The 23452-nt window shown below is 43.2% G+C and overlaps 2 protein-coding genes and 1 pseudogene across 3 annotated transcripts; 1 reads left to right on the top strand and 2 right to left on the bottom strand.

Moving 5' to 3' along the window:
* Positions 1-3834: 3834 nt before the first annotated feature.
* Positions 3835-4607, bottom strand: LOC124013556 (annotated as a pseudogene).
* Positions 4608-7195: 2588 nt separating this feature from the next.
* Positions 7196-15698, bottom strand: LOC124014382 (nectin-1-like). 2 transcript variants are annotated; one of them, XM_046329290.1, is made up of 8 exons: positions 15416-15698; positions 10986-11097; positions 10532-10879; positions 10059-10373; positions 9847-9955; positions 9617-9753; positions 8801-8918; positions 7196-7729 (listed from the first exon to the last, which is right to left on the bottom strand). In XM_046329290.1, exons 2-4 carry the CDS (start codon positions 11050-11052, stop codon positions 10075-10077), a joined length of 714 nt encoding a protein of 237 aa, XP_046185246.1. In that variant the 5' UTR covers positions 11053-11097; positions 15416-15698; the 3' UTR covers positions 7196-7729; positions 8801-8918; positions 9617-9753; positions 9847-9955; positions 10059-10074. The 2 variants fall into 2 exon arrangements, with proteins under 2 accessions (XP_046185246.1, XP_046185247.1); XM_046329291.1 differs by having other exon boundaries at positions 7196-8918.
* A 441-nt stretch (positions 15699-16139) lies between these two features.
* LOC124014384 (40S ribosomal protein S16) lies at positions 16140-20864 on the top strand. Its single transcript, XM_046329292.1, has 6 exons — positions 16140-16243; positions 16332-16383; positions 17283-17384; positions 20168-20264; positions 20400-20447; positions 20676-20864. The coding sequence occupies exons 2-6, from the start codon at positions 16336-16338 to the stop codon at positions 20819-20821; spliced, it is 441 nt and encodes a 146-aa protein (XP_046185248.1). The 5' UTR covers positions 16140-16243; positions 16332-16335; the 3' UTR covers positions 20822-20864.
* Positions 20865-23452: the final 2588 nt, after the last annotated feature.

The raw sequence follows: 23452 nt of genomic DNA, 5'->3' as shown, positions 1-23452 counted from the left end.
ATGTTTGAAGTTTCTGTCCATTTCCTGCGTTTCAATCTCTGTCCATTCTAAATCGATGAGGCTACTTGCTCTTATAACTACTACAGGCCCGCTGATGTGTCCTTTAGCCTACCAGGGACAGGATGTACCACATTCCCCCTGAAATAACGGTTGAGTCACAGATGCAGTAACACATCGGCTGTGTGAGTGGCACAGCACATTATACTTTGGGACTGAAATGTGATGGGTAGCCCTGACTTTCTCAGACGCCTTTCCTCACACAGACAGACAATAGTCTCTTCTACTGCACTTAGTGGTTGTTATTCACACTTAGCTTGACAGATACATCGGTACAGATTGCAATGTTCTGTGTTATTCTACGTTGTTTAACCAACTAAAAGTTCCGCTTTTGTAAACAAAAGGCTTCAGTGGGTATTTAGCTCCATCTCCCGATCCCCAGGAGCAGATTCTCAGTGTTATCTCTCCGCCAGTAATTACTCACCGGCTATCTAATCATGACTCCATTTAACCAATTGAAGGCCACTTTCCACTACTGACAATGGTAATCATTTAAAGGCAGCGTGCAAAACCTGCAACACACAGGCCCTTAATGAACCTACAGGTGGATGCCTACAGTACAGAATCATATGGCGTCGCCACAGCGTCATGGCCTTTCAACCACCCACCAACCTTCTCTTTCCAAGTCTAATCATGGATCCACATCTACATCGAACAAACCGATTTCCTGTTCATAACTGGTATCAACTAAATGCTTGTGATTCTCTGTGCGATCAAGAGATAGCCCTGCCTTATGACAAGGGCAGTGTGTGTGTTGTAGATGAATGTGTGTGTGTGTGTGTGTGTGTGTGTGTGTGTGTGTGTGTGTGTGTGTGTGTGTGTGTGTGTGTGTGTGTGTGTGTGTGTGTGTGTGTGTGTGTGTGTGTGTGTGTGTGTGTGTGTGTGTGTGTGTGTGTGTGTGTGTGAGAGAGAGAGAGAGAGAGAGAGAGAGAGAGAGAGAGAGAGAGAGAGAGAGAGAGAGAGAGAGAGAGTGAGTGAGAGAGAGTGACAGCTGTCAGTCGCTGTGTGGGCAGAGGCCCAGAATGTCCTATGGTCTCTGCCGGGCCATAATGAGCAGGTGACCCTGCATCTGCTGTCACTCCTCACACACACACACAGGGATGCGTGCTCGCACACACGCACACACAGATCTAGCCTCTAATCACACAAACAGGGTCACGTTTCAAGAGTGCATGTGCATCCCAACACCCTAACAGGAACATTTTAGGATTTGAAATGCTAATTGATGAAGAATAGCTCTGGTTAGCGCTATATTGTTTTGAAGATGCTCTTGAACAAGCATGCAAACTTTTGATTGGGAACCATGTGTCATTCTGTCAGTTGATTGTTGAGCCTGTGTTTAAGACAGCACATTTCATTTCTCATTATCCGTAGTGGGCGAAGATAAATGACTATAGTGTACACATAATTAGCCGTTTCAGCTTGTCAGTTGAACCCAATAACTATATGCATAATCCTTTAACCTAAACAAAGCACCTTTAAATCATCATAATACATAACAAAATTCAGCAACAATGGATGTTCATTCCATGAATTCAATGCTCCCACACATACCCACATGGACTTGCTTGCTGATGCAGAGAAAAGTAGTAAGTAGATCAACTGCCTCTGAACTGATCCTGTCTGAGCTGTAGTCAATCCAGACGTTTCTAGACTTCTATCAATATCAACTTCCAGCCCTTTCAGCCGAGTGGGGAGGGAGGGGCCCTGGTTGCTGAGTTGGCCTACCGCACAGTCTCTATGGAAACCTGTTGGCATGTACTGTAGCAGCGCCTGGGAGGCTTTAATTTGTTCTTATGGTTACAAGCAGCTCTCGGCAATAGTGAGGCCAGCCTAAATGACAATCAAAACTGGACAGCAGAAACATTGTCCCCAATTGCATTCCCTATTATGACACAGCTTTCATTTCAGTTCATTGATTTGTTGTTGCCAAGTGACAATTTGATTGTTTTTCAGAATAGTTCAGAAGTTGAGGGGAGAATTGCCAGTAGAAACAAGTAATTGTGAAGCACAGCACTAGGGGTTCACAAGTGTAGAGGAAAATGGGAGGGGAGGAAACCTCTTATGGATGAGGTATGCACAGTGCTCATTACTTCAATGAGGGCCAAGTTATGCATGCTATCGACGGCGTAAAGAAAAGGTACATTCAGACGTTCAACTGTAAACTGGTCACTTAGCGCCCTCTAGTGGTTGTCCAGCTTAATAACGTCTCAGTAGTGCAAGTACATCTGATCATATTTGTTGATACTCTTTAGCACTAAAATTGGTTGAGTAAATTATACCGCCTCATATAATGGATTGATAGGCCGTAATTATAAATAAGAATTTGTTCATAACTGACTTGCCTAGTTAAATAAAGTTTAAATACAAAAATACAGTACATTATTGCCAATGAATACCATTGTCAGGATTTGGCCAGGGTTGTTCCGGTTTTTGGTCACTAGATGCCCCCATTGTGCCTTTTGACCTTTTGTTTTCCCTTGATCCCCATTATTATTTGCACCTGTGCCTCGTTTCCCCTGATTGTATTTAAACCCTTTGTTTTCCTCTGTGTTTGTATGTTAGCACCCAGCCCCAGTACTCTGTGAACTCTTGTTGATCCCGGTGGACTCTCTTGTGGAATTCTGTTTTTTGTTCTTGTTTGTTTGTTTTTAAGTATCTTTTGAGGCTTTTTTGTGCTATACCTTCCACCTTGTGGATTTACCTTTTTGTCTTGGAGGATTACCTTTGTTCTTGTGGAATTCCTTTTGAGGTTGTGGAGTTACATGTTCTCCTGAAGAACTTCACTTTTTACTTCATTAAATACACCGTCTGAAGTTCTGCTGTGTCTGCCTCATCTTCTGGGTTCTGCTGACTATTCGTGGCTCAGTTGGTTTAGTGACTGTTTCTCACTCCGGAGACCCGGGTTCGTAACCGGTTCCTGACAACCATAGATGCAGCCATTACGTCTCCTGTTGATTGAAGGTGGATGGCCCGAGATGGCTGACTGTAAACACCCATCAATGGAATGACATCTATCACTCAGAGGGGCAGTTAAGATAGTGGGCTCCCCAGAAATAGAATTCTGGATTATGGGTACACTCAATATGGGCAGCATATCAGATTTTGAACACATAGTTAACTCCTTCAGGCCAATACAACTGCATTCCCCACCCTGAGCATGGTAGACTAAATGAGCTCTTTACAGTTCCATTTGTGCCACACCTGTCAGGCACGAGACACGTTTCCACCCTCAGAAATGGACCCAAATAAACATTCATGACGTGTATGTTAATGTGTAAAAAAATTTAGTATATTATCCTTTGTCTTGCATTTGACTGGTTCAGTAACCCTCACAGTAGAAAGAGAGGAATTTAACTAACCAGCTACAAAGACTGCTTAGGTATAATAATGACCAAAACTGAACCCAACATTCACACATTTTATTAGAATGATCAAATCAAAACTGTGTTCACAGCATTCAAACAATTAGCTTGATCTGTGAATACGATATCAGGAACCATATACCTTGTGAACCATATTAAAATGTTTACATCAGACAACTACAGTCCCCAAAGAAAATTACAGCCTGTGCAAAACCTGTAAATACATTATGTAGGCTGATCAGTTATAGACCTTCGTAGCTAACGGTATACTGTAGTAACCCCCAAACAAACAAACAAGCAGGCCTATACCCAATCCTCAGGAAATATGATAAAGCAGAAGCAGGTGGATGTACCTACAACGGCCCAAAGACAGCTAGGCTAATCTGATCATGTCGGGGTTGTTGCTGTGTGACTAACGTAACTTCTTCGCCCCGCGGGTCGCCTTGGCCACCTTGGAGCCCCTTTGGTGGTCGCTGACGCGGTTCCGCAGCACGTTCACGTCGTACTTCTGCCTCTTCAGCTTCTCGGCCAGGTCAAATTTCTCAGCGTGTAGTTGGCGCAGCCACTGCCAGAGCTCGCGGGACTTCTCCGCCAGCCTCTCCTGGTTGAGGTGGTCGATGTTGAGGGGCTTGTGGTGTTCCAACAGAGCCTTGGTCTTCTTCTCGCGCCCCGTCAGCTTCTTGCCCTTCTTCACGTCCCCCTTCTGTATGTAGCCGCCGAACGCATTATTGGAGAAGACATTCTTCTTCCTGGCATCCTCCTCGGCGAAGAGCTTGGCCTCCTCTTTCCGGCGGGTCCACACCTCAGCAAGACGGGCCTGGCGCTCAATGTTCTGCTCGGCACGGCGGCGCTTGATGAGGCTGCGGAGGGCCACCAGCTCTTCCTCCTCTTTCTGGCGGCTGGAGAAGTGCATCTCGATCAGGCTCTGCAGGTCATTGAAGTCCTTCTCCAGCCTCTTGCGGTGGAGGTCATCAACTTCTCGCCGTCAGGCAGCTTGGGAGGAGCGATGTTGGTAATGTACTTGGTCCGTGGCTTGGTCTCCCCCTCAACATGTTCCCTCTCCTCCTCATCTACCTCGTCCTCCTCATCTTCCTTATCCTCCTCCTGCTGCTCTTCTTCAGGCTCCTCTTCCACCTCAGGTGCCTCCTCTACTTCTTCCTCCACAATATCCTCTGTGTCAGACATGATGTTAAGCCTGCCTCTGAGACAGTCAAGAAGTCAAGTAAGAAAGACCAGCAGAGACACACGCACAGGGACCAACTTGTGTCCCAACAGTCAAGAGGGGAAGTGAAGTGAACTTTCGGGTGCGGCTGCTTGGGCTCTTTTAAAGCTTTACCCTGATCATGTGTCCAAACCCCACGGTCGAGCAGAGCTGTTCAGAAAGATGGAATGGAGTCTATTTTCTCCTTCAACAAGTCTGCCCCCTCTCCTGAACCCCGGCCCCAGACTCTCCCCATCATTCCTTTCTAAGGACAATCGGAGTGCCCTATTTCAGATGCACTCAGGTGCCACTCAAACCTGTGCTCTCCTTCAAGCCCGCAATCGAATGTATACGTCACGGTCACAGCATGATTTCTGTCGGGGTCAAGAGAAGTTCTTACTCATACACTATGGGGTTATTTATGCACTTGGTCATCAAGAGGGAGAAAAAGAGAGACAGTGTACATGATAAGTACACCTGTAAAAAAAAAAGTCATAGTGATCAAATAATCAAAGTGATGAAGTTTCCTAATTTCAGCTTAGAAGAATGGAGAGTAATAGTTTTATAGTGGAATGGTCACTATATCAATAAATATACAATGAATGCTCACTATATCAATAAATATATAATGAACAGTCTGTATATCAATAACCATACAATGAATGGTCACTATATCAATAAATATATAATGAATGGTCTCTTATATTCCACATATAGAGTGATATATCAAGCACATATATGGGTCATGCACCCAAAGATAGACCATTGAAAAGGCTTGTTGCCAGTTAAAGTAGCACTTCATTGATAGAATGTGAACACCAGACAACGTAATTGCGGTCCCCTCACTTATGCCATTATGTCATAACCACCTCATCTTGACTGAAGCACATTCATCTCGAGGCCTCGTTGTCCCACCGCGGCCTTACAGAGCTTACCGCTGGGCGCATCCAAGAGCAAAGCACGTCATTACAATATAGAAAGTACCCTTTGCAAGAACACCAAAGCTGTGTGTGTATAATCTTTTCAATAGTTGTCCTTCCTACAACTATTTGAAATGTGTTCACTTTGCTAATTGACACCTCAAATTAGTATCAATTTCCCCTAAATAACAAAGAAACTATGAAGAAATGCTAAGCCACTGTTCCATTTTCATGTTGCACTTTGTAAAAAAAAGAATAATAATAAAACCTCTTCCAGTTTGCCAGCCAAAGACGACCCTACCCTAGTAAATACTATTTGAGCGCAAGCTTTCAACTGATTGCTGACAAAAAACACCCGTCCAAGAAAGATGGGCCCTAAAAACACAACTTCCAACCGGAACAATTTCTGAACACTGCCTCGTCTCCACTTCGGAATGTAATTCAAACATTCTTGCAATAGATGACTCCAGCTTTCAGGGTCGAGTGGATAGCTTTTTCAATGTTTACTTCTTGGGCACTGATGGCAACAATAGAATACAGTGGTCAGCACTTAAATATCCAGCCCTTGAGTTAGGAGCGCGAAAGGACAAATGTGGTTTTAGTATGGGATAATTGACAGGTGCTGTGCGTTGTCCACGGGTGTCCCCTATGAACACTGAGAATTCCAATAAACCACTGTGCCGTGGAAGATTGATCCTCTTAGTGAATATGTAGCCTTTTCCTCAAAAGGCAACAGCAAAATGGCAGAGTACAGGCCTTGGACTAAGGGCTAGGATTTGGGGACCGATAATAGAAGGATTTTGAAAGTGTCCCTGCACTCCACAGCCTGAGACTCACCCCTGAAGATTGCCAGCCAGTACCCACGACTAAGAGTCACAGTATTATTAAGGCCAGTGCGGAGCCTCATTAAAATAGTAATAGCATCAGAACAAGCATCGTGTGCAACACAGATGTCAGTTTAAATGGGAGAACATTTCAAACGTTTGTGGACTAAAGCTCTTCAATTTCTAGAGGAACGCCCCCAGTCCTCCATACCTAACTATTTTCCAATTGACAAATTTCAGTGAGCAAAAGAGGAACCCTCCAACCCAAAGAAAAAAAATGACCAAACTTCAACCCTGCTGATTGGTCAATTATAAGTAGCAGGTGGTGGTCTGGTTTAAAATGAAGACTTTTGGTCACTGATGGCAAGGGACAACTGTGTCCATCAATAGGAGCAAGGAGAAGTACAAAATGACCAGGACTAGACTATAAATAGCCACACTACTGCCTCCCCTCTCTAGTATTAAGACTAGTGAAATGTGTCTTTTCATTTACAGTATTGTTTCGTTATGTGTTACAGTATTATTTCTATTCAAATTCAGAGCTCACCTGTCTTTAAAACAGATTATTATCCTCTCTTTTGTAAGGCATTCCAGAGTAGTTCTTTGTTAGCCTCTAATTAAATATTGAGATGAAAAAAACAAGTGTTTTTTTTTGAGCTTGTGTTTTAAATAGATCCCATTTAAGATAGTTACATAGATCTGTCAGACCTAAGCCTGTAATGTTGCCACAGGCACATACAGAATATAGTATACGAAACACACTTCCAACAGGTCAACCCCCAAAAATCCTTTGCACTAGAAATGAAGGAAACGGTGTCCTCAAAAGGTCAAACCATGCAGCTATTTTATACAAAAGTAACTGCTACATTCCAACACAATACTGAATGACATAATAGGTCTACACAAATACAGTGATAGTTAAACTTGTTTGAGGAATTTTTAGAATTCAAACGATTTATGCTGTACACTCTTATAATACAATCTCGTATGTCGCGGTACAGTTTTACCATTACAAACTCGTAACAAAACTGTGTCTGAACATTTGTACATAAACAGTCAAAACCATGACAAAAACGTATAAATCCCCATAGAAATCATCTTCACTTCTAAACAGTTTAGATGCTCATTGGAACATGTCAACATTTGTTTTTTAAAGGCAAGAGCACAAAAACAAAACATAACCCTGTTTCTAACATCGAGAAACCCCTCATGTTACCCAATCAACACAATCCTTGTCAAACCGCACCTTTCTGTTTCTCAACCTCGACGGACTCACACACTGGAGAATCCTGCAGTTCTTTACGGCTTACCCTTCCTGGGTTTTGGGTGGCCTCCCCACTACAAAAAAACAGTGCCATGGCTCTGCAAAGAACACATCGTTCCTTCAGAAAGTATTCATACCCCTTGACTTACTCCTTACTATTATAATGTACTTTGTGTTACAGCACGAATTCAAAATGGATTAAATATACACTACCGTTCAAACATTTTTTTTGTCCATTAAAATAACGTCAAATTGATCAGAAATACAGTGTGGACATTGTTAATGTTGTAAATGACTATTGTAGCTGGAAACAACAGATTTTTGATGGAATATCTACATAGGTGTACAGAGGCCCATTATCAGCAACCATCACTCCTGTGTTCCAATGGCAGGTTGTGTTCGCTAAACCAAGTTAATTACAAAACCCTTCTGTAATTATGGCAGCACAGCTGAAAACTGTTGTTCTGATTAAAGATGCAATAAAACTGGCCTTCTTTAGACTAGTTGAGTATCTGGAGCATCAGCATTTGTGGGTTCGACTTCAGGCTCAAAAGGGCCAGAAACGAATTTGTTCTGAAACTCGTCAGTCCTCTCTTGTTCTGAGAAATGAAGGCTATTCCATGCGAGAAATTGCCAAGAAACTGAAGATCTCGTACAACGCTGTGTACTACTCCCTTCACAGAACAGCGCAAACTGACTCTAACCAGAATAGAAAGAGGAGTGGGAGGCCCCGGTGCACAACTGAGCAAGAGGACTGGGTGTATTGATACACCATCCAAAGTGTAATTAATAACCAGCTCAAAAGGGATATTCAATTTCTGATTGTTTTAATCTAAATATAATCCAGTTTGAATTCAGGCTGTAACAACAAAATGTGGAACAAGTCAAGAATTAATACTTTCTGAAGGCACTGTAAATATAATTTTAGACAAAGCAGCAGAACATAATGATACATAATGATACTTGTCAATGGTCCTTCTGTAGCTCAGTTGGTAGAGCATGGCGCTTGTAACGCCAGGGTAGTGGGTTCGATCCCCGGGACCACCCATACGTAGAATGTATGCACACATGACTGTAAGTCGCTTTGGATAAAAGCGTCTGCTAAATGGCATATATTATTATAATAAAGGTGTGTGTACACTGTTTGTCCTGAAGTTGCACAATGCTACCTCTCTCTCAGGGGTCCTCTGGAAAACAACAGCCAGAGTGATACAGTTACAATGCAGAGGAAGAGGAGTATGGGGAGGAAAACCCACAAGGCTACTGGTACAATGGAGCGCTGATCAACTGCAAATAGGAAAAACAGAACCTTTACTTTCCAACAATCTACTACTTTCCAACAATCTACCTTTTCTTAAATATTATAAGTAATAATAATGGAACATAACTTTGTGTTGAAAACAGAGCTGGAGATATAAACTGAGTGAACAAAACATTAGGAACACCTACTCTTTCCATGACAGACTATTGATGTCACTTAAATCAGTGTAGATTAAAGAAAGGAGACAGGTTAAAGATGGATTTTTAAGCCTCGAGGCAATTGGGACATGGATTGTGCATGTCTGCCATTCAGAGGGTGAATGGGCAACACAACATACCTTTAAAAGCGGAATACGCTAGTAGGTGCCAGGCGCACCGGTTTTAGTGTCAAGAACTGCAACGTTGCTGGGTTTTTTCACGCTCAACAGTTTCCCATGTACGCTAAGAATGGTCCACCACCCAAAGGACATCCAGCCAACTTGACACAACTGTGGGAAGCATTGGAGTCAACATGGGCCAGCATCCGTGTGGAACGCTTTCGACACCTTGTAGAGTCCATGCCCCGACGAATTGAGGCTGTTCTGAGGGCAAAAGGGGGGTGCAACTCAATATTAGGGAGGTGTTCCTAATGTTTTGTACGGTCAGTGTATGTTCAAGTTTTGCAGAATGTATGCTTCAAATTAATGAATTAAATGTCAAGGCGGCTAAGTTACACACGTCATTACCTTTATGCACATATAGGAAACCAGATGCTGCTCCATATGAGTTGGACACCTCACAGCTGTACAGACCACTGAAGTCAGGGCCCACCTTCACTAACTCCAACAAGCCCCCAGTCTCACTGAGGTTTGATCTATTCAGTCTAAGACAAGTGTAGACGCATAGCAAAACATAGATGTAGACACTGATGCTTAGAAAATGGGTTGGGGGAAATGAAATATGGTGAACAACTGACCTCTTCCATGTGAACTCTGACGGGGGGGGGTTGGCATCTACTAAACACTGAAACGCCGGTGCCTGGGGTGCGCACTCATTCATGATGATTTTGACCGAATTTGGAGGATCTATAGAATAGGCATAAAGTTGTACCACATTATTTATGTGCTGTTACTGTTGTGTCTAATATGGAGTAGAAACACTGCGGCTGTTGTCATTCAGAATACTCACAGTGTATATCTATCTCCTAGGGAACGACCTTCTGCTGGCTCAGAGTGGTGTGGTTCACCAGGCACTGAACCTCCTGTTGGTGCAGGACCCTGGAGGGCTCTCCCTTCAGGTGGACCCTCACCGTGGCGGTGTCGTCTGGGTTCAGTGTAGTGTTGGTTGAGGTTGTCAGACTCAGTGGTTGTCCTGCACTGGCCGTGCTCCACCGTACCTCAGCGGGGGGCTTGGCGTTAGCCGCTGTGCATGTGGCCAAGATGCTCTCCTGCCCCTCAGCAACCACGGGTGGAGTATCCACAGCAACCGAAATCACAGGAGGGACTATTGGGAAAAAACACAATAAACACATTGACTTAATATGAATGTCTTTGTATACTTTAAAACCTAACCCTTGGATAACAGGTAAAGGAGCACCGCTAACATAATTGTATCAAACGATTCATTCCATTGGGGGAAATACATGATAAATAACCTCTTACTTTGGACATTGAGGTGGATCTCTGCCTTGTACGGCCCACTGGGGAACACAGTGAAGATGCAAGTGTAGACGCCCTCATCAGTCAGGGACACATCCCCCAGTCGGATAGAGCCCACCAGCGCAGTGGTGTTCCCAATAAAGCCCACCCTGTCCCCCCGCCCCTTGACATGTGATGGACCCTGGCTAGGGGTGATGAGGAAGAAGTTGTGGTTGGCACGGTAACCCCTGGTACTCTTCTGCCATGAGATCTGGATGAGCTCCTCGTTTGTCTCCATGAGCTCACAGGTCAAGTCTGCGTGTTGTCCCTGAGTCACTGTTGGGCGGCCATTGTAAGAGATGACTCTGATACCTAAAGGAATATTAGCAGGATGCATAAGAGAGCAAATTCTCAGACTCTTCTTGATATTGTGGAGAACAAATGTTATGGGTTTGCTTTGTATCGCTCCTACACTCACCAACTCCAGTCTCAGTCAGCATGAGACAGAGGTCCACCAGAACCCAGAAATATGTTTGATTTTTCATTGGTATCCGATCTTGTGTATGACAACTTCAAGTAAACGTTCTAACCTGGGGGAGGGGGACACACAGTTTAGACCTATGCATAAGCACAATTAGAATGAAACGAGCCTGAGATGCAGACCAAGAGGCAAGATCACAACACCAGCAACCTAAAACATGGGTCCAGAGGCAGAATGGGACAAAAAACCACAACGACACATTTATCTCCCTTGAAGGCCCCGTTATTATCTAAATACTGAGAATGATAACATGCTGACTAACACTTCAATGTTAAACTGATTGTGGCAATAGGCCGAGTTTATCATTAGTCATGTAAACACATTACTCTGATTATCTTAACTCAGCAAATCATAATTCAAGTAAGCACACGCCTAGATTTATGAGTAATCATTCTAATTACTCGAACATGTAAACACTTTCAAATCGGAGTTCCAGCAGTGTATTGGATCTGCACGTGTGGCAGCACCAGCAGCACCAGCAGCATTAGCAGCACCAGCAGCACCAGCAGCATTAGCAGCACCAGCAGCATTAGCAGCACCAGCAGCATTAGCAGCACCAGCAGCACCAGCAGCATTAGCAGCACCAGCAGCATTAGCGGCACCAGCAGCATTAGCAGCACCAGCAGCACCAGCAGCATTAGCAGCACCAGCAGCATTAGCAGCACCAGCAGCACCAGCAGCACCAGCAGCATTAGCAGCACCAGCAGCACCAGCAGCACCAGCAGCATTAGCAGCACCAGCAGCATTAGCAGCACCAGCAGCACCAGCAGCATTAGCAGCACCAGCAGCATTAGCAGCACCAGCAGCACCAGCAGCATTAGCAGCACCAGCAGCACCAGCAGCATTAGCAGCACCAGCAGCAGCACCAGCATCACCAGCAGCATTAGCAGCACCAGCAGCACCAGCAGCATTAGCAGCACCAGCAGCACCAGCAGCATTAGCAGCACCAGCAGCATTAGCAGCACCAGCAGCACCAGCAGCATTAGCAGCACCAGCAGCATTAGCAGCACCAGCAGCATTAGCAGCACCAGCAGCATTAGCAGCACCAGCAGCATTAGCAGCACCAGCAGCACCAGCAGTATTAGCAGCACCAGCAGCACCAGCAGCATTAGCAGCACCAGCAGCATTAGCAGCATTAGCAGCACCAGCAGCACCAGCAGCACCAGCAGCATTAGCAGCACCAGCTAACCTCTTTTGCGCGAGTGAAGTCAGTTCTGAAAAACGCAATGCATCGTAGAAATTGTTTTCATATTCAAACTTTATGACCAAACTCAGAATTAAATAACCTTCCCAAAAATAACATAGTCACTGTGATAGAATCTTTATGTTGATTGCAGATGATTTTCAGCATTTATCAAAGTCCCACCAGGTCGCCCGATTTCAGATGTGTCCATGTAAACAGGATTATTAGGGAAATCGTTCTTCTTGCAAAGCATGTAAACATTTTAATCAAACAAATATATTAATCTGCACACACAAACAAGTTTGCCAGGCCTACTGGGCTACAAACTGGGTGGGTAGGTTGACCTCAGGTCTGAAGCCTGAGGTATGGGGAGCGGGGGAATCTATCAAATAGCACACCTCTAACTTTGTACAGTACTAATGCAATTAGAAGAAGATTTATTTGTATTTTAAAATAAATAATACAATCGGTCACACTACGAAATGCTACCAAATAAACCAGAATTCTTTCATAATATTGTGACTATATAGTTTCACGGACATTTGGTGCATTTTTTTCAGGTGTGTGTGAAATATAAAACCAGCCTGCACACCACCAAGGTGAACTGGTTTCGTGTCGACTCTTAGTTGACAGTGTTGGGGGATGGGTAATGTAGTCTTGACTCTTAGTTGACAGTGTTGGGGGATGGGTAATGTCTTGACTCTTGAGTTGATGGGTAATGTAGTCTTGACTCTTAGTTGACAGTGTTGGGGGATGGGTAATGTAGTCTTGACTCTTAGTTGACAGTGTTGGGGGATGGGTAATGTAGTCTTGACTCTTAGTTGACAGTGTTGGGGGATGGGTAATGTAGTCTTGACTCTTAGTTGACAGTGTTGGGGGATGGGTAATGTAGTCTTGACTCTTAGTTGACAGTGTTGGGGGATGGGTAATGTAGTCTTGACTATTATTCTTAGTTGATAGTGTTGGCGGATGGGTATTGATGCTCGAGGGCCAAATCAACACAAATGGATAAGAAAAGGTCTAAGCCATCAGGTGCCCAGTTTAGGAAAGAGGAAAGAAGAAGAGAAACGTGCAAAAGATAAAGGTATGCAGCTATGTCATCTCTTTATGAGTATAATATTATGTATGTAATGAAGTAGGCTAGTATAATACTTATGTTTGTTAGCCTATGTTGCTTGCTATGCTATCACACGTAGGGCGACAATATTCCGTTTTCTGTCCAACTAGCTTACATAACATTGGATATCATTTCACACAGGTTCATCATGATAATGTGTGTAGCCTGCAGCAAAACGATTACAACCTAACTAGCACATTATTGATTTGGTTAACTTTCATTGGTTCATAAAGGTTTTCTGTGATTGTATTGACTCAGTCCTGAGCTCAGTAAGGAGATTTACAATGTTGTAGGCTAACTTAAAAGACATCTATATTATGCTGATATTTTGTATCTTTTGTGATATATTGAGTCTTTTGGAGTGTCTTATGCCTAGAATTAGCCAAAGAGGTCATATGATTTATTTGGTTCTTATTCCGAAGGTTTGATAAATTGTGTATAATGACATGTATATTTAATTGGGCAACAAATGTATTTCAGGTGTCAGACTCATATATTGTATTTCAATGCATGTTCAGGGGCACTATTGAAATATTTTGGCGCACCCTCTGGCGCTGGCCAGGATGAGGAGCCATCAACCTCCTCAGCCACACAGGTGTCGTCGCAAATGTTGTCTGAGCCTGAGGATGAAGAACCATTTACTTCCACTTCTCCCCAGCAGGATTCTTCAGGTGTGTTTGTGAGCGTGTGTGTGTGTGTGTGTGTGTGTGTGTGTGTGTGTGTGTGTGTGTGTGTGTGTGTGTGTGTGTGTGTGTGTGTGTGTGTGTGTGTGTGTGTGTGTGTGTGTGTGTGTGTGTGTGTGTGTGTGTGTGTGTGTACACGTGTAACGGATGTGAAACGGCTAGCTTAGTTAGCGGTGCGCGCTAAGTTTCAATCGGTTACGTCACTTGCTCTGAGACCTTGAAGTAGTAGTTCCCCTTGCTCTGCAAGGGCCGCGGCTTTTGTGGAGCGATGGGTAACGATGCTTCGTGGGTGACTGTTGTTGATGTGTGCAGAAGGTCCCTGGTTCGCGCCCGGGTATGGGCGAGGGGATGGGTTTAAAATTATTCTGTTACACACGCACATGTGTTTGTGTGTGCATCCCTGCATAACATAAACAACATAAATAATTTCCCTTTTGCAAAGATTTAAGTTTCCATATTGTAGGTAACAATGATGATTTAATTATTACTGGGTGTGTATGTGGGATGTTCCACCACTAGAAATGCTGTGAATCACGTGTGTAAACTAATGCCCATGTGCTCTCCATCAAAAATACCTGTAGCAGCATCCCCACCAAATCCTGCTACTGAGGATGAACCAATGTCTACAGGCCCTGCTGCTGAGGTTGAACCACTGTTTACAGGCCCTGCTGCTGAGGTTATACTTAACGATGGCTGTTTGTATCAGTTGCAAAAACATTGGCAACTCTGTATTTGTAGACAAATGTGTTTAAGTTATCGGCGATCACCCAGAGAGAAATAAGGTAATTATATTTTTAGACCGAAAAAGCGTCTAAGGATGCACTTAACGTAACCCTTTTCTACATGTGGCCTGTGCCAGGCGTTAGATTACGAGCGTTTTCAAGTGCAATTGGTTTTGGGAAACAGCTCGGAGATGTAACGATGCTCCTACAAAGGTTCATCAAATCATTTTGGGAAACCCTTCAACGATCCAAACACATAAAAGACACACCCTCTCCCCTCAAATTAACTTCTCATGATGAGTTGACACTTTGCAGAGCGAGTGAAGAATGAATGGACCGCCCTTGCACGGAAATGTGCCACAAGTTCGTCCCACGGTTGTTTTCAGTCATCATGGAACCCACCTGGAGCTGAGGTGTGTGTGCTTTATATGCGCTACAGTCATTTATGATTGCATTTCATATCTTGGCTAGAAGACGACGCATGCTAGCCATCCGACAATATCAGGTAAATCAAACATTACTATGTACAAGTGTGATGTCAGGGAAAGTTGTATGCGCTAGATAGTTTCAAAAAGCTAACCAAACACTTGTGATACGTGTTTGTGCCATCATGTACATTTACTAGCACAATTTCTAAATGATTAACATTCGTTTTTACTTACACTTGTATGTTTATTTCTTTATGTTGATGTCGGTTTTACGTTTTGGCTGATTTAGCGGATGTACAATCATCGCGAACAGGATTGCGGTCCAAACACTTAAGACACACCCTATCCCCTCAGCCCTCAAATTAAGAAGACACTTCGAGATGATTGTGTTTTAAGACACCCGTAGTTTGTTAGCGGACGTACAATCGTAGCGAATAGAATTATGGGGAGTTTTCGGATCCAGTTTGAAGATAATTGTACGCTCGCAAAGGCGACTAAAAACGAGGGCTTCGGGGCTTACGTTGCAAACTTCCCATGATTGGCTAATCATTTTGGACAACTCGCGATTCCCCCAATGGCATAAGGCGAGGGTAAATTGGAAACCGGAGTTCATCCACAGTTTCTTTGTTTCGTCCTCCGAAAAACGTGTTCGTACAGTGACCTCTTCTGGACAGAAATATATTGCAGTCATATATATTTTTATTTAATTTAAAAAAATCACAGACCATGTTTAATTCAGTCATAATGTAAACTATTTGGGCCATGAATTACATTTTGTCAACATTTAAATCCATGGTTCAAATCATTTACATTATGACAATTTATTAAATATGTCAAATACAAATAATTTGCTTTAATATCCAAAATACGTGATACATTTTGTTGCTACAAAATAAAAATGAATTGTGCACAAGTTTCAAAACATATATTATCGGCTCTTCCTCTCTGACTACAATTGTCGTAAATGCATTGCAAAGCCATAAACTGTCGTGCTACTGCCCCTGATTTTCGGTGTTTGAAACCCCCGTTCGGTCTTTTCGTACGGCACTAAAGCTGAACAGGGTATGTTCCCCCTTGAGCCCAGCTACAAATGCAAATATATGATCTATTAATTATTTTTGAAGGTAATCATTGTGATTAATTGTTTCAGAAACATGCCGGCCAAAGGTCCTCTGCAATCGGTCCAGGTTTTCGGACGCAAAGTGAGTAAACTGACTTTATTCCACGTGTGGTCCTTCTGTAGCTCAGTGGTCCTTCTGTAGCTCAGTTGGTAGAGCATGGCGCTTGTAACGCCAGGGTAGTGGGTTCGATTCCCGGGACCACCCATACGTAGAATGTATGCACACATGACTGTAAGTCGCTTTGGATAAAAGCGTCTGCTAAATGGCATATATTATTATTATATTATTGTGTTGAGCCAAAGAACTAACGCTATCTGGCTAGGTGACGTTAGCTAGCTCAACCATGTTAGCCAGACCGGCCAGAAATGTGTATTTGTCCCCCAAAAAAGTATCCATTACATTTGGATATATAAGTGACCGTCGATTTGGCAACTTTATTGTTAAACGTCCACATGTGCCTTGATTGCAGCCAGTGGCATATTGATATGAATGGTTACAAATGTTGCGGCCTGCTAGCTACGTCAACCAATTAGCTAATTTTATGCCGGAAAGCATGTCCAGCTACATCAACGCCAATTGTTTGGTGTAGTGAGGTAAAAAAAACTAATTCGCTGATGTATTATGCCACAACACTGCATTTGTTAACTAGAGTGCTTTTTTTTGGGAGGGGGGGGGGGGTTACATTTTAAACTAACCATTGTATTGTAGCTAGCGAGTTGCCTTGACTTGGTCCACTCATCCCTCATGATGTACCTCAGTGTTTGGTTAAGACATTGGCTGGCTAACTAGTGTTGATTATAATAATAGTGTTGATCAGCAATCACCTGAATAGCGTTTGTGTGTGTGTGGGGGTAAACGTAGCAAAGAAATGTTTAACGTTATGGACCGTCTGTTTAGCCACCCATGCTTCCTAGAAAAGTGCACATGTAATTAGCTAAAACCAAGCAAATGGAAGTGAACATTACAGTATCTCTTTGCAGAAAACAGCCACCGCTGTTGCTCACTGCAAGAGGGGGAATGGCCTCATCAAGGTGAACGGCAGACCCCTGGAAATGATTGAGCCAGCCACTCTCCAGTACAAGGTGAGTCCTTAAAGACAGATTGCAATTTACTGTTGTCCAAAATAAGGGATTTAATTGTTGTTTTGAACAGGGGAGAGTAGTGCGTTACATTTGCTCTTCTGCTCATATCTTCCTTACAAATAAGGGCTTGATTTGATATTACCCTAATAAAGTGTAGAAATGTTTGTGAAGGTATGGTGTAGCTATTATTATGCTTTGGCTACTGTGGGCTTATGATATGAAGGATGCGCCAACTGACTCCGACAGGTGAACTTGATGCGAGGAACACTGTCTGGCCTACCAGAGTTACACCTATAATTGAATAATTATTTTAAAAATATTCTGATTTGAAAATTAACAAATAAGCTTTTGCATCTATCTGTAGATGCAGTAGCCTTCTTTCATAAAGAAATGCGTGCCACTGTCGTAGATATGCTGGTGGCGTGCTGTCTCTGGGATGAGTCCTATATGACACCAAAGCCTATAGGCCTATGTGTGTAATGCCCTGATACATTTTAGTGCTCAAATCTGACAACTGAACTGCGAAAGTAACCTTAAAACGTTACAAAAAAAATAGGGTGTAAAGTTTTGCGTATGCTACACATTAAAGCACAAGGAGTTAGTGTTTTCGTCATTTGTTTCTCATTTGGCCAATATCCCTGGTTTATTGAAGGCGCTGGCCGTGCCAGGTCAGATCTGAATGCATTTGGATGTCCGGCAAATTAAAATCTTCCCTGGTATGTTGTCTGGCTACACATTTTCCTAAAGGAAACTCTGAAATGGCATATTGTTTTTATTAAAATTTTAGAATATTCACATAGGTTGGATGGAAACATAGCTTGTCCAGTGTCACTTTGATTATGCCTGCATCAATAAGCTGCCAAACAAGCATTGTACTTAACCCTCCCCCATACTCTTCTGGATGTTAAGCATTTTGTCCTACATGGTAGGGAGGGATGTTTCTTCTATTTGCCGAGATTGGCAGTCTTTTATTGTGGTGTTGAAAGTTAACCATGATATTGGCGTGCCGAAAGTCGGTATGCTTTGTATATTGGTTGTGGTGCATTGACACAGAAACCTGTTGGTAGAAAATGTGTAGCATATACAGTGCTTTTGGAAAGTATTCAGATCCCTTTGTTACGTTACAGACTTATTCTAAAAATGGTTGAATTGTTTTTTTCCCCCCTCAATCTACACACTACGGCATAATGACAAAGCTAAAACAGTTTGTTTTTAGAAATGGTTGGTAATTTATAAAATAAAAAATGGTAAATTACACTTACATAAATATTCAGACCCTTTATTCAGTAATTTGTTGAAGCACCTTTGGCAGCATTGAGTTGGGTATGACACTACAAGCTTGGCACACCTGTATTTGTAGTTTCTTCCATTCTCTGCAGATCCCCTCAAGCTCTGTCAGGTTAGATTGGGAGTTTTGCTGCACAGCTATATTCGGGTCTCTACAGAGATTATCAATCTGGTTCAAGTCCGGGCTCTATCTGTGCCACTCAAGGACATTCAGAGACTTGTCCCGAAGCCACTCCTGTGTTCTCTTGGCTGTGTGCTTAGGGTTGTTGTCCTGTTGGAAGGGGAACCTTCGCCCCTATCTGAGGTCCTCAGCCATCTTTGCCTCGAACCTGACTAGTCTCTCAGTCCCTGTCGCTGAAAAACATCCCCACGGCATGATGCTGCCACCACCATGCTTCGCCATAGGGATGGTGCCAGGTTTCCTCCAGATGTTAATCTTTGCATTCAGGCCAAAGAGTTATATATTGGTTTCATCAGACCAGAGAATCTTTCTCGTGGTCTGAGTCTTCAGGTGCCCTTTTTGCAAACTCCCAAGCGGGCTGTCGTGTGCTTTTTTCTGAAGTGGCTTCCTTCTTGCCACTCTACCATAAAGGCCTGATTGGTGGAGCGATGCAGAAATGGTTGTCCTTCTGGATTGTTCTCCGATCTCCACAGAGGAACTTTAGATCTGTCAGTGACTATTGGGTTCTTGGTCACCTCCCTAATCAAGGCCCTTCCCCCTGACTGCTCAGTTTGGCTGGGCGGCCAGCTCTAGAAAGCCTGGGTGGTTCCAAACATCTTCCATTTAATGATGGAGGCCACTGTTCTTTGCTATCTTCAATGCTGAAGAAGTTTGTTTTGTCATTGTGGGATCGTGTCTAGATTGCTGAGAATTTTAATCTGTTTTAGAATAGGGCTGTAACAACAAAATGTGGAAAAGGTCAAGGGGTCTGAATACTTTCCGAAGGCAATGTATTTTATATAATTATAAATATGGCTTAAAAATTGTACATCTGATTTACCCCTAGTTGATTGTCTGTAGCTGGCTCTGATCGTATTGTAATGAAACAGGCAGGGAGGGTGAGCTTGTCGGTGAACCCCCAAACTTCTGGCATCTGCTGTACCACAAGCATGGTGAAGTGACAGTTAATATCCACGTTTATAAACGGGGTTGCTATTTTTTATTTGTTGTGAACATTGAGTTAATTCTGAGGCGGTTCCATTTATTTGACTGTACAAGTGGGTCATGTGAGGAAAAACATTTTGTTGAGGGTTGTGCATTTTGACACCTTGGGTTGGACCAGCCCCCCCTCTGGTAAATTCCAATCTGTCCCCTGGGAAACAGTCGCAAACTATTTCATGCATGTGCAACGTGGCTTCTTACAGAGCTGCTGTTGGTTTACCAAGCCCAAATTCAACATGGGTCTTCATTCAGCTAAATGTCTGGTTGTGTCCAGACATTTAGCAGGATGTATAGACATTGTGTGCGTCCTTGACAAAGTTCCTCTCTGTTGTAGCTTCTGGAGCCAGTGCTGCTGCTGGGCAAGGAGCGTTTTGCTGGAGTTGACATCCGAGTCCGAGTGAAGGGTGGTGGACATGTCGCACAGATCTACGGTGACTTGTTTTTACAGCTGGAAGCTGCTCTACTTAGACAGATCATCTCAGTAGAAACTGATGTGTTGATTTGAAATAACTGTACTTTACTGAATATGGCTGTTTGTCTCACGCTGTGCCGTCTTCTCCTTGCAGCTATCCGTCAGTCCATCTCCAAAGCCCTGGTCGCATACTACCAGAAATGTAAGTGTCAATAATTTTACTGTAAAATCAAATGCAGTATCTTGTTTTCAATGGAATATTGCCTCTGCTGATAAATTGAGTGTTACTTTGGACACATTTTTGCAGGAAGCAATAGTGCTATGTTGGGTTTCTGTTTTTTGGATGATGGTGGGTGCATGATTGCTGTGTTTCCATTTGGTCAAGAAAATGGTTCACAATAACTAATCTGACTTGTTTCTTTCTCTCCAGATGTGGATGAGGCCTCCAAGAAGGAGATCAAGGACATCTTGATCCAGTACGACAGGACCCTGCTGGTTGCCGACCCTCGTCGCTGCGAGTCCAAGAAGTTCGGAGGACCAGGAGCCCGTGCCCGCTACCAGAAGTCTTACCGTTAACCTCTCTGTACATTTTCATGTAATAAAGTTGAGGAAGAAAATATTTCTGGCATGTTTCTTTAAACTTGCTTGATGAAAATTCATTAATGACCAAGCACTACTTTGGGAAGTGTTAAGGTAGACTGCGATAGGACCTAGATGCAGAAAGTAAACTGCATATGGGGTAAATTTCCACAACTAAAGAGTGAAGCATGAGGCTTCTCAGCTGTTTTGGTCCAGTGGCAACCACACTGAACGACATGAAGCGAACCTGTGCAGATGGTGACCTGTAAGTGCTATCTCGCTCAATATCTGCAGTGCTGCTCGTGGGCAATTCCATTTTCAGTCTACCTTTTAATACTTAAGGGCTATCCTCTGAGTTTCACCCTAATACGTTCAATTAATTGCTAGACTAGACCTGGGTTTTAAAACGAATAAGCATTATAACAGGTGTATGTTATGCTTGCTTCAGATGTCTCCTTTACATCTTTGCAGAGCACCATTCAGATAATAATTTGGCTTTACAGCCCTAGATTGTTGCTCCTCATTGAGTACCTGAGCTGTATTTGCTTTTGCTACAACTGTTGTTAAATGGCTTTTCAGAACTACAGCCACCAAATAAACCCAAAGAATGAACTTCATAATTTTGAATGAATTTTAGTGGAATTGTGCCTTTCAATGTCAAAGAGCATTATACCGGTGAAAACCAAGTGTTCGGCTGTTGCCAAAGCAAAGTGGACATATACTGGACACAAACACAACATGTGAAGTGTTGGTTTCATGATCCTAGAAATGTTCCGTGCACAAATTTGTTTACATTCCTGTTAGTAAGCATTTCTCCTTTGCCAAGATATGCCACACCTGTCAAGTGGATGGATTATCAACAAACTGATTAAACCGCAATCAAATGTATTTATAAAGCCCTGATTACATCAGCTGATGTCAAAGTGCTGTACAGAAACCCAGCCTAAAACCCTAAACGGCAAGCAATGCAGGTGTAGAAGCACGGTGGCTAGGAAAAACTCCCTAGAAAGGCCAGAGCTTAGAGGGACCAGGCTATGAGGGGTGGCCAGTCCTGTTCTGGCTGTGCCGGAATTATCATTACACAGGTGCAACTTGTGCTGGGGACGAAAGGCCACTATAAAATGCACAGTTTTCTCACAAGACAATGCTACATATGTCAAGTTTTTAGGGAGTGTGCAATTGGCATGCTGACTGCAGGAATGTCCACCAGGACTATTGCTAGAGAATTGAATGTTAACTTATAAGCTGCCTCCAATGATGTTTTAGAGAGTTTGGCACCATGTCCAACAGGCCTCAACCACTTCCTGCTTCTTCACCTGTGGGATCGTCTTGAGACCAGCCACCTGGACAGCTGATAAAACAGGTGTATTTCTGACTAATAAAGCCCTTTTGTGGGTGGGACTATGTGCGCCCTGCCTAGTCATGTGATATCGAAAGATTAGGGCCTAATGAATTTATTTAAATTGACTGATTTACTTATATGAACTGTAACTCAGTAAAATCGTTGGAATTGTTGCATGTTGTGTTTATATTTTTGGTCAGTGTACTTTTATTGTAAATGCCTATAAGTAGGCTCCCGAGTGGCACAGTGGTCTAAGTCAGTGTTAGAGGCATCACTACAGACCCTGGTTGGATTCCAGGCTGAATCATAACCGGCCGTAATTGGGAGTCCCATAGGGCGGCCTACAATTGGCCCAGCGTCGTCCGGCCGTCATTGTAAATAGGAATTTGTTCTTAACTGACTTGCCAAGTTAAATACATTTATTTTGAATGGACTAGGTTGTCTTGTCCTTTGTTCAGTGCTCAGTCTGTTATTCATTCTAGGACTAGGTGGAGGAGAGAAGAAAAACGTCCTACCTCCAGTAATATGACTGTCCTCTCCTGTTTGCAACATGTTTCTAGATTTGATACTAGTTGTACTTGTGGAATGGATTGGACAGATGCAGATTTCTTACCTAACCTCAATTTCTCGGATTTCAATTGCTCCCTTTTCACCAGCAGAGAGTGCTGTGTGACAAAGTACGAATCCAATGGTACAAACGCGTTTACAGCTCAAATCCGAGGCAAAGCTTTGCCTGTTCCACACAGCACAAGGTTCATCTGTTCATTAAACTCAATTTCTCTGATCATCTATTCACTCACAACTTGATTTCCTCAGCATGAGGCCCTCGCGGAGAAACTGTCAGCTGTATAAGGAGTTTTGGTGAAAGAAAAATGTATCAACCAATAGATCAGAGTTTTGATGCTCCTAAAAGTCAGTTAAATTTGATACAATCTCTACTATGGTCAACAGATAGACAGACATGGGTTGACCATGGAGTTCTCTGTCTGGTGATGAACAAAGACCACAAACATTGTGCCTGTGCAGATAAAAAAAGACTTACTTTTGGAAGGAGCAGCGTACTGCATGTGGGATTGTTTGATTCCTGTGCCCAGGGTGTCATTGGGGCCTTCTGGTTTTGTTCATTAACACATTTGCAGGAGAAGCTGTAACATCTGTGGCTGGTTGACCTTGAAGCACAACAGAGCAAAAGGTCTCGTTTTTCCTCATTTAAAAATAGCTGGTAAACATATACCGAAGGTGTCTCTGTTTTCAGTCCCTGGTTATGATACATCCTGTGCAGTCTT

Source organism: Oncorhynchus gorbuscha, linkage group LG25 (assembly GCF_021184085.1).
Source record: "Oncorhynchus gorbuscha isolate QuinsamMale2020 ecotype Even-year linkage group LG25, OgorEven_v1.0, whole genome shotgun sequence".
Classification (NCBI taxonomy): domain Eukaryota; kingdom Metazoa; phylum Chordata; class Actinopteri; order Salmoniformes; family Salmonidae; genus Oncorhynchus; species Oncorhynchus gorbuscha.
This window is presented reverse-complemented; position numbering and strand designations above follow the sequence as displayed.

What these genes read in the sequence shown, in the direction of transcription:
- LOC124014384 (XM_046329292.1), top strand. Translation starts at nt 16,336, where the DNA reads ATGCCGGCCAAAGGTCCTCTGCAATCGGTCCAGGTTTTCGGACGCAAA. An exon ending in TCCAGGTTTTCGGACGCAAA is followed by an intron (nt 16,384 to 17,282) that starts GTGAGTAAACTG and finishes ATCTCTTTGCAG; the next exon opens with AAAACAGCCACCGCTGTTGC. An exon ending in GGTCGCATACTACCAGAAAT is followed by an intron (nt 20,448 to 20,675) that starts GTAAGTGTCAAT and finishes CTTTCTCTCCAG; the next exon opens with ATGTGGATGAGGCCTCCAAG.
- LOC124014382 (XM_046329291.1), bottom strand. Translation starts at nt 11,052, where the DNA reads ATGAAAAATCAAACATATTTCTGGGTTCTGGTGGACCTCTGTCTCATG. An exon ending in GCTGACTGAGACTGGAGTTG is followed by an intron (nt 10,880 to 10,985) that starts GTGAGTGTAGGA and finishes ATATTCCTTTAG; the next exon opens with GTATCAGAGTCATCTCTTAC. An exon ending in GATCCACCTCAATGTCCAAA is followed by an intron (nt 10,374 to 10,531) that starts GTAAGAGGTTAT and finishes TTTTCCCAATAG; the next exon opens with TCCCTCCTGTGATTTCGGTT.